Raw genomic sequence first — 10,924 nt, 5'->3', positions numbered from 1 at the left:
ACACGCACGCACACACAAAACCAAGGAATGTCAACAGGGGAATCACAGACTCACTAGGTTTCTATATTAAGAATATATATATATATTTTTTAAGTTTAAGTTAGCTAGTTAGTAATTCTGAGACACACAATGAAATAGTGTACACACACACACACACACACACACACACACACACGCAAACACACCATCTTTGTCAGGAAATACAAATGCCCCCTCTGTTGTTAAATAAATTAAATGAGAATGTATGTCTTGGCACACTCGGTAACAAAGAACCTGTTGTACAGATAACGACTAGCGGTATGCAACCTTTATGTGGCACGTGGTCCGTATATGATGCTTCAATTGAATTAACATCCGCAACAAATATAGCAGACATACTGCTCATAGGAGATGATAGATGTAAAGACCAACCCCCCCCCCCACCCCCCACCCCACTCCCTTCATTTCTTCTTCATGCTACCCATTCGATATTCACCCTGGGCCAATGTGCTACCGGGATAGCTGGACTCTGGGAGCTGGTAGGTGGGTAAGGACGGCATTCCGGTGGGTGGGAAGCCTCCAGGGAGCAGGTGGTTGAATGCTGCAAGCTGATTGGCTCCCGCCTGCTTGCGCCACCTGGCACGCCTGTTGCTGAACCACACCTAGGGAGGAAAGAGGAGTGTCAGTTCAAACATAACACACACACGCACACACACACAGCACAATGTACAGTCTGTGGTGATGAAACATCTCTCCTTTAACAGGACCTCGGAGATAGCCCATAAATCCTCCCTTGCGCGTCGCAGAGGAAATCCCCTCTCGGTGTCTGTCCGTTTTTTTTATTCCTTCTCCTTCGTTCATCAGAGCGACGCCATCTTTGCCTCATTACACAATGCACCACCACCACCACCAGCATGCAAGACTCAGCCCCTCCTCACCCCCGCACCTCTCTCCAAGCCAGTGGGTGTCTTAAGACCACTCCCTGCCACCTGTGATTAATCTCAAGGTGGGTGAGGCGGGCCGTGGGGTGGCTGGAGAGGCCGGTCCCTGTGGGAGAGGCCCTGGAGGCTCGGCGGGGGCAGCCCTGTTGTTCTTCTTAAGTGGCCGGGGCTGTGATCTGTGTAAACAGGCCGCCCTAAGCCCCCCTTCAGAGGGGATAAGTCATTAAGGGGTCAGAGGTAGTCCGCCAGCCCTTTTGGCAACCAGACATCTCAAGTATGTTTGTGAAACCTGTGGGACGCTTTCTGAGGACGAGGAGTGTAGCCGACTCCTCTTTCGGTGTACATTTACACGCTGGGACGCGGGTTTAGTGCTGGGTTTTGTAACTATGGCTATCGGTTGTTTTAAAGGAAAAAGTTTTTTTTTTTACCGAGAATAAAGAGGAAGAGTTTTCCAGAAATACACTGGGATAAACATTCTAGTAGCGTTTTTTTTTTTAAACAATGCATATGCAGAAACCTCCATATATATCTGCTCAGTTGGACCCGCATGAAAAGTAACGCATATCTACATCAAACTGCAGACAGACGCACAATGTCAACCCCCTGAATGGAAGAGACAAAATAGGCCCCCCATTTCAGCCCCAACGTGATTTACACATTTTAAAAAGGCTTCTGCCTCAACAAAACATGAATATAATCAGGCCTTTCTCAAAAGGCCGGCCATCCAGCCAGCAACCTGTTCCATTTAACCAAGACAAGGCCCGGGCCCACTGTGTGCTAAGGGGTTGAAGGACATTGATCTATGCCTCGCACAGGCAATTCATCAGAGTTTAATACACTGTCAGTGCAGTTCATCTACTGTTGTGTTTCAAACGGCCCCAGCCATTGTGTGGGCACATGAAAGCAGGGGGACAAAGACCCTCCCATACGCCACAGAGAACACTGGACACAAAGAGGGGGCGTCCCTTTTTAAACAGCTCTTAAAAAAGGGGGGACACTTTCAAGGGGACTTAGACTGAGACACGCTCGCTGCTATTGGGGCTGGCTTCTCTCTCTGCACACAAACATACACATAAACTCCTATGGGCCTACAAGGGGATCCAAACTAAACCGAGATCTCTATTTCAACCCGTTTTCTCTCTGTGCGCACCTCTGTGCCACTAAGATACATGCTGAATTTGGTCCACAGACCAAAATGGTGGTCCACCGTGAAGAAAAAAGCTTTACAATAGTCTTTAACTGAGAAATGGTGAAAAAGTTTTGTTGTTCGCCGTGAAAACCAATGGGGCGGGCGGCGGGTGGGGGGGGGGGGAGGAGTCATCATCTCCATAGCCCTCCAATCGATTCAAAACAATCCCCTGTTGGAATCGTACGGCTGAGTATTTCCGAGACAAAGTGGTTGCGGGTGTCTCCTGTTGAAAGTGGTGCCATTGGGATGTAGTGAAGCGTGGTGCTGGGGTCTGATCTAAGCTCCAACCGGGCCAGACAAACAGCTGCCCAGACCCCAGGAGGGAGGTTTGGGGGGGGGCGGGGTGGTGGGCGTACACTCCTTCCTTCCACACACTCTTTCCCCCCCCCCCACCGCACACCCTCCGCCCCTCCTCCCTCTGCGGTGCCACTTCACCTCCGACCTCTGAACCCCTTCCACTCGCTTCACCCCACTTTTATGTTCACTTCAACTTCCTTTCCCTCTTTTGTCGTCCGGGCTTAGCTAGGAGGTGTTCCATCAGTGGCACAACACAAAAAAACGCTTAGACGCCGCTCTGACTTCTCCGTCTCTCCATTCCACCATTTTGCCCTTTTTGTGCGTTCTTTCATCAAACGAGTCTCGCCGGGCGGTTTGCGTACATGGGTATTATCTGTGCCGGTTCCCCCACTTCAGTTTGAACGGGCACCAAATAGGAACAGAGCACAACAATGTCTCCACCGTTGCAAATCAAAAGGTGCCCTCAGTCTGAACATTTGTGTGATAATGTGATCCATTAGGGTAACATAAAGTATAGTAAGTTCTTAATGGTTAGGAAGGACTGGTTGTTCCCGTGCTGTCCTTTATAACCACTTCTATCTAAACAGCCGTGGGGTTGCCATCCATCCCCCTTCAATTGGGGGAGTCTGCAGAGAGTATCTGCCTAAATGAATTTACTCTCAGACTATATGTACACTGAACCAAAGATACTGAAGGCTGTGTCCCGATTGAACTCAACCAGCCGATGGGTCTATTCAACAGCACTGGGTCAGAGGAGGTAATGTGTCACTGACTCCCAGGGAAGGACTCGCTTACTTCAAAAACATCACAGGCTTTCTCCATATACAGGGGTGCACATGTATAAACACACATACACACGCACACACAGTCACCGCACACACACACACACACACACACACACACACGCCTAGACACACAGCACCCACACCACCCACATTTTTTGTATCACACAAAGAGAGACAGCCTGAAGCTGGGGATTTGAAGCTGGGCTGGAACCTGATCACAAAGTCACCTTGGACCGCAGATTGCTCTCTCTCTCTCTCTCTCTCTCTCTCTCTCTCTCTCTCTCTCTCTCTCTCTCTCTCTCTCTCTCTCTCTCTCTCTCTCTCTCTCTCTCTCTCTCTCTCTCTCTCTCTCTCTCCCCAATCGGCTTTAACTCTGAGCAGTACATGAGAGCCGCACAGTGCTTCTCCATGTCTCCCTATCGAGCTACAAGGGTTGCCATGGAGGAACCTCTACTACTCACCAGGGTTTGGTTTTTTTTTTTGTGGGCGAGGAGATTCTTATTTATTTTTAGGTTGAGTCTTATCCAGCTCCCTCGGTTGGTATCCTCCGAGTCTGAACCTCTCGGGAGAAACTTTTCGGGGGAGAAGTCAGAAATTTGTACGACGTTGGCATCAAGTATAGCTCAGCCCGGCTCGCTGACCAAAAAAGTGAACCAGAAATACCAAAGTATTTCAGCAGTTGAGTCACTGTGGGCGAGAAGCAGACAGTCTTGGAGGACATTTGTGGATTCGGTTGCCTCCAACCAGGATTCCAAGGCGGAGAGCGCACATCAGGGTTCTCAAAAAGCGTGACATTCGAAGCCTTGACAGCATTTTCCTATTTCTGTTTAGCTGCGGCTTGAAGACAACTCGTCCTCACAAAGAAGCAACTCATCCCGAGCCATCCAGCAGCGCTCGACGTTATTCATATGATCAATCAACGATAACGCAATCACTACGTTTTCATGCATTTACAGACGCTGAAAGGCCATTCAAATAAACCTTTCGATGTGTGTCTTTTTTTTTTTTTACTTCAACCGGATCGCTTGTATTGTTTCAGCGTCTGCCTCATAAATTATTTTTTTCAAAGAGTGGTGAATGTGTGGCGCTATTTCCGAAGCCAATATTCTCCGTTCTATGCATGAATGCCGAGAGACAAAATGAAAGACAAAACAAAATACGCTGTTGACTTCCTATCCACAAAACACACACACAACAGTGATGCAACCGGCTTCAACATACAAATCCTCCTCAGTCTCAAACCATGCAATATTCCCCTCGCTTTCATTTTCTCTCCGGTAACCCCATTCTCCCTCTCTCTCTTTCCCTCCCTCTCTTCCTCTCCCCCTCTGCTTGCCTTCCAGACTGCCACTATGCTAATTAAACTAGCTAGGAGTGTAAGTGTGAGAGGAGAGTGGGATTAGCTTGATAAGTATCAGCAGTACAGAGGCACTGTACCAAAGTCATTTAAATTCTAATAATAAGAAACTGTTCGAACATTCATAGGGATGCATTGCAACAATTTCTCCCCTACAATCTACATAAATCCTATTTATTCCTTTATAAAAGCGCACTGGCGGGAATACAGTTTGTGCCTGTTGGGTTTGGTTGTCACCGCTCGGCTCCATTGTGCCTTCTCTCGCTCTCTTTCTCTCGCCGCCGGTACTCAAGACGTTTTGGTAAAACAATCAAGAAATTCCATATTGGCTCATAATAAGTGGAGTCTGTGTTGTCGTCGTCTGCAGCCAACATTTGCATTGTCTCTTATTGCATTCACCCATGATTGGATTGTTCCCTAACCACACTTCAACACACGTTGTATCTCCATAATCCTTTGTGATTTGATAATCACATCACAAACGATGAGGGAGATACAACCTCTGAAACAAAAAAACGTCTAATCTGCGACTAGGAGAAGGCCAAACCGTCAAATGTGTAAAAGCTACAGCGGTCAGCGTGGAACTTGCTCAACTGTCGCTACACAGTTAGCCCCTGTGCAGCACAAAAGCGCTTCCACACAGCAATGGAGACCGAAGGCACACGGCACTCATCAACTGGCCGGCGCAAGCCGCCAATAAAGAGGAAAAGTCTGAATTGATTTTCACACTTCATAAATACCAACACTTACACCTTATTAGATTCCTCCTCACATAATGGCTACACTGAGCATGTTTACTGCTAATGAAAGGGAATCTACGCGTGGGGTTCAGTACACGAGCCAGCTGCGTGCCGTGGGGGGGAGAAACCTCAGCCGAGGTCCTCAAAACATCCACCAGAATGAAGATGAATGTAATTCACTTTTTTACTGTGCAGGCAGCATCGATCAGTGGAAATAGTTCCTCATGTCTCCCTTTGGTGACTTTGACTCACAACCTCCACCTGGCACATAGAGGAATGCACACAGTAGTGTTTTAAACACACACACACACACACACACACATTGTACATACACACACACACACACACACATACACACACATACACACTTGAACACACTGGCATTCACTGAGCCTGCCTGGGGGTCAAGTACTGAGAGATATGGATTGTGAGCCACAATTTGTCAGCCAGAGTGATAAAACCATCGCAGGGCTGTTACTAGCAGCAGAAGTGTGTGTGTGTTTGTGTGTTGTGTGTGTTTGTGTGTGTTAATGTGTGTGTGTGTGTGTGTGTGTGTGTGTGTGTGTGTGTGTGTGTGTGTGTGTGTGTGATCTTAGCGACGGGGGTCTGATGAAGATGGATGGTGAGAGCCCTTTAACGTGGCATGCGGGGGCAGAAGACATGTGGTTTGTTTATGAAGCGGGGGGGGCTTAGGTTATGAGTCAGCGGCGAAACCAAAACACACACTCAACACACCGCCTCACACTGCAAAGACTTTAAGCACAGCAGCTTACATCTCCTCACAACTCTATACTCTCTGCGCCACATGTGCCATCTCTGGCGCAAGAAAACACTGCACAATGGGCTTTGGAGGGAGGGCTAGAAAAATGGCTGCTTAACAGATTTACACCATGTTAAAATAAATGGAAAACAGCGAGCCATTACCACAGTGAAAATTCAACTGACAGTTCAAGTGTATGAGACACCTCGGGCGGCCCCCCGCCGACACTTTCCCTCTAAACCCTGAGCCCCCTGACACACATCTGGAGGATGCGTCATCGCAGCTGTGGTGGAGCCGGCTTTGCTCTCGGGCCAAAGGGTCCGTTCTGTTGGACTGTAATGGGGCCACTTGAGCCCAGCTGGTGGACAACACACACACACACGCACGCACGCCTGCACACACATGCATGTGTGTGTAAGCATGCACCCACACACACATATCCTTATTTTATAGCATCTATTTATGTACACACTGTGCACATTCGAAAGTGGATAGTGAAACTCTTACAGGGATAGCCGGTGAAAATGCAACAAAACTACTGGGGCTGCTGTCGTGTAGATTCAAACGTAGAGTATTTTAGACATGCTTAAATGCAATCAAAAAGATCTGGTTAGAGAACTTACGATAATGGTGAAAAAGGAAAGTGTGCAACCATGGAAAACTGTGAACAATATAAAACGGGATGGCTGGTTGAATAATGGCAATAGTCTCAGATCAACTGTTCAAACGCCCGCCCAGCTCCCAGGGCCCGCCATGGGGGCCGACGGCTGTTATTTACTCAGGTTAACCAGGGGCCTTTTCTTTGGTGACCTTCTTGGAAAATTAAGTTTAAGTTGACCTTTGGACGGTTTCAAAGCTTTTTCGAATTAGATTAGGAAGATGAGGCAAACAGCATTACAATTATAGGCTTGACTGGAATACCTTCAGTGTTCACATGACATCGTTTAGCTTGATTATCACGCAGTGAGGATAGCTTTGTTTAGGTATTTCTTTTTTTAATCAGTATGTTTGAGAATTGTCATGAATTCACGTGTAAAGCAACCGGCACACACGGCATAACGACCACCACAATGAATGCTTCTCAGGCAAAGGCATGTTTTCCTTATGGACCAGAGAATCCCCATTTGTTCTACACATGTCTGCTACAAGTGTTTGCGGTTTCCTCGTGAAGCCCAAATGTAACTTGTCTTTCCCAGTTATGGGAGGGAGCTGTTGTCTACTGTGTTGTTCATTCATCCGATCATATCTTCTTATCATTTTACATCAATTGGACTAGGATAACAAGTGGACTTAATTAAATAACTACAAAATTCTCTGCGATAACTTCATTTAGAACCGTTTAGTTTAGTCTTTTTTTTCTATCAGAACGCACATCAATAAACGTCCAATTCAATGATCTGTAAAAGTAAATCTTAATAAGTCCCATATCATTGTCCTATCCCTTGAACTAAAGGAGTAACGACTCACCCATACATCTTAGTCTGTCGGGGTGGGGGGGAGCGGGGAGCGGGGAGGCCGAGGGGATGATGTTAAGACGGACGGAGACATGTGTGGAAACCGTTAACCCCAGAGCATGTTGGAGCCCTGAGATGAGCTGCTAGCATGCGGGCCGCCGCGCAGCGCCGAGGTTCAGAGAGAGTGTGAACTGAACGGCGGTAAGAGGAGAGGGGTGCCCCGGCCAGCCCTGGACCCTCTGATTGATTAATGTTGTTGTCGGGAGACGGGGGGGTGGGGGGGCGTCCCAGGAGAGCAGGAGGGACCCTGTGTGATATGTGGACTGGGTTTTTACAAGCAGCGGCGAGGTTGAAAGTGATGGGATGAGATCCCGGGCCAAGTGCCGGAATGAGAAATCCATCAGGAATGCAGTCTCTGTATCTCTCTCTCTCTCTCTCTCTCTCCCTCGCTCCCTCGCTCCCTCTCTCTCTCTCTCTCTCTCCCCTTTTATTCACCCTCTCTCTATCTCCCTCGCTCGCCCCCTCTCTCGTCCGATTCTCTAAAACAGCTGTCGCTATAACTCTATTGTACACATGAGCACATGGCGGCCATGTTCCCAGGCGGGCCCCGGGGTCCAGAGGTGTGAGGGCCGGAGCGGGGGCCCCGTCACGGACCCTCTTGCGGGGCCGAGCAGGAGCCTTATGGTCGGCAGCACTGACCTCTTTAGCAGCGAGGGACTCTTTACCGTTGGGGGAAGAGCGGCCAATTTCTAATCCTGCTAACAGCTAACTAATCCTGTTGTAAAACACAGGTCGATAGAGAGCAGGCAAACCTTCCTACTACTCTTACTCTTATTGGAAATCCGTTATTTTGTAAAAAACAAATTTAACCGTGAAAGTGCCTCTGGGCGCACAATTCACAAACGTCTGTTACACAGGCTCATTTATGGTTTCAACACTCTTCTTTGTCCACTGGACATACTACATGGGTATGTGTACCGATACATTGTTTGTGTACTTTCGTGTGTGCGTTTGTGTGTGTGCCTGAGTGCATGCGTATGTACGTATGTGTGTGTGTGTGTGCGCGTGCGCGCGTGTTGCTTGCGCGTGTACCTGTACGCGGGCCTCCGTCAGCTTGGTCCTCTGGGCCAGCTCCTCGCGGGTGTAGATGTCCGGGTAGTGGGTCCTCTCGAAGGCCTTCTCCAGCTCCTCCAGCTGCTCCGCCGTGAAGGTGGTGCGGCTGCGACGCTGCTTCCTCTTCAGCGGCAGGTCGGGCTCCGAGTCCACGTCCGAACCCTCGTCCGTGCGGTTGCCTGGAGGAGGAGGAGGAGGAGGACGAGAGGGGAGAGAGAGAGAGAGAGAGAGAGAGAGAGAGAGAGAGAGAGAGAGAGAGAGAGAATAAGCGAGGTGATTATGAGTGCCACTTCCCACTTCATTTTGCAGATGCATGCATCCGTGTGAATAAATGTGCACATTTATTCGAAGCTAAATATTTTCTTTTTCCTATCGAGAAAAGCAGCGAACGCTTCAAAGGCCCTCTTCATCGGAGGTGACACAACCCCTCTTTGGTTGCCACGGCGCCTGCCAGCCACCTCTAAGCGGACGAGGGGGAGGGGGTGATGGAGGGGATAGGTGCCGGAGAGAGGATTCAAGTGACAGTGGATCCTCTTCTCAAAAGCGCCGCAGAATAAATATTATCTTAATCTCTGGATATTTATACTATATAGAAGAGCTCTGACACACAAGCCTGCCTGTGAGTGGTTGTGTGTGTGTGTGTGTGTGTGTGTGTGTGTGTGTGTGTGTGTGTGTGTGTGTAGGGTGGGGGGGGGGGGGGGTCCAGGGGCTGTGCAAGGCAGAGGGCTTGAGGCGCCAAATGTGGAGAGGATAGAAGGAGGGGGGGGTGTATAAAGTGTGTGTGTGTGTGGGGGGGGGGGGTAGAAGGGTTAATCTGCCCCGGCCACCTTGCTGCTACTCTTACTATACTATTCTCTCTGACTGGCCCAGGGCGACCCGGTCCGTGCACGCCAGAAGAAATACACAACAACAACACAACACACAACACACACACACACACACGCTATCACCGGGCCAACACCGCGCTCCCGGTCCCCTACGTGCGTTCGCCGCGCGCCTGTCATTAGACGAATTAAAACACATCTTCGACGTTTACTTTTGAAAAGGCATTTGACTAAGCTGCGTTTTCCTTTTCCCCGCTGGGGGAACATAGATGTCGGAGCACAAAGGGGTACAATCCGGGGCCCGACAGGGAAACTGTCTGACGTCGGTGACTATACCATGTTTACCATCGCACGTTACCCTTAGAAGTGTTTTTTTGAAAGAAAATTGCATCATTTTTTTTCCCAACTCCTCTGCACGTCTATTGATGCAGAGCGGGCCCCCTTTTCATTCCATGTCACAAAATGTGTATCTTTCATAATTTCCTCATTGAGACATTGACAAGGCATTGTGACGTGCCAGCGTTGCCCCGGGCCTAGTTGGATTGCATCACGCACCGTCCAGAAAGAGTGGGAGTAGAGCAAATAAACAGCAGATACTGGAGACGGAGCGAAGCGCGTACGGGTAGATTCTCGCTACCAATTGAGGCCCTCACTGTTCATCCGAAATCATCAAGACACAGAAAACATGACATCGGTCATCGCCGTGACTCGCCGGGGAAACGCACCACGTTCATTCACCGCTCCTGGTTTTTTACTGGGTTCACTGTCTGTTGAAATGGGCCAACATGATCCTCAGACAAATCAAATAAATGAAGAAACAGCAAAAAACAGCCTTCAAAATAACAACTGTGAGAACAAAAGAGCAACAGAACTGGCTACGTCTCAAGGCCAGCTCTGGAGTTTAATTAAACAAGGAATTATGGGATTATATGGAGACTATCATTACGGGCCACTCCATGATTCTTCTGCGAACATCTTTTTGTCCCCCCGAGCTCCCGCTCAATGATTCTCTGCGGATTACATGGGGCCGCAGGACATGAGGCCGCATTCATTAAATCAATTCTTCAGTCTTATCCGTTTTAATAAAGATTGATTCTTGAAACACGGAGCCCCACGGAGGCAGAGACACCCTTGAACATACAAAGTTGGGTTATATGTACACATATCCCACACATATATATCCCTTGTTGGTTTTCTTTTTCCCTTTTTTTTTTTTTTTCCCTTCTTCTGCAATGTGTGTATCCATTTGCTCGGTAACTCGCCATGACAACACTTGAGATCAGCCCAGCGGTCTACAGATCACTTTCCAAAGTCACCCCTGTGTTCTAGCGGGCAGGGGGGCTGGGGGGCTTGGGGGGTGAGGAGGGGGGGGGCGCACACAGACTCTGTGGAGGTGGGGGGGGGGTCGGAAGGGGACTAAGTCTGACACCAAAGAATTCTCCTCAAATTATTTTCCTTTCCTCGAGTTTCCTTCACACTTCTTTG

At 48.8% G+C, this 10,924-nt stretch overlaps 1 protein-coding gene across 1 annotated transcript in view; it reads right to left on the bottom strand.

The window, feature by feature from the left end:
- The window catches only part of pax7a (paired box 7a), a gene marked incomplete at both ends in the record, with an annotated part of 32,319 nt that overhangs the window by 3,998 nt on the left and 17,397 nt on the right, over positions 1 to 10,924 (bottom strand). Inside the window, 2 exons of the mRNA XM_084463446.1 lie at positions 494 to 641; positions 8,595 to 8,794. Of these exons, the coding sequence (XP_084319572.1) occupies positions 494 to 641; positions 8,595 to 8,794 (348 nt within the window). The remainder of the gene's footprint in view (positions 1 to 493; positions 642 to 8,594; positions 8,795 to 10,924) is intronic.

Source organism: Micromesistius poutassou, assembly GCF_964030765.1.
Source record: "Micromesistius poutassou genome assembly, chromosome: 2".
In the NCBI taxonomy this organism is placed as follows: Eukaryota; Metazoa; Chordata; class Actinopteri; order Gadiformes; family Gadidae; genus Micromesistius; species Micromesistius poutassou.
Note: the sequence above shows the minus strand (reverse complement) of the source record. Positions and strands in the feature narration are given on the sequence as shown.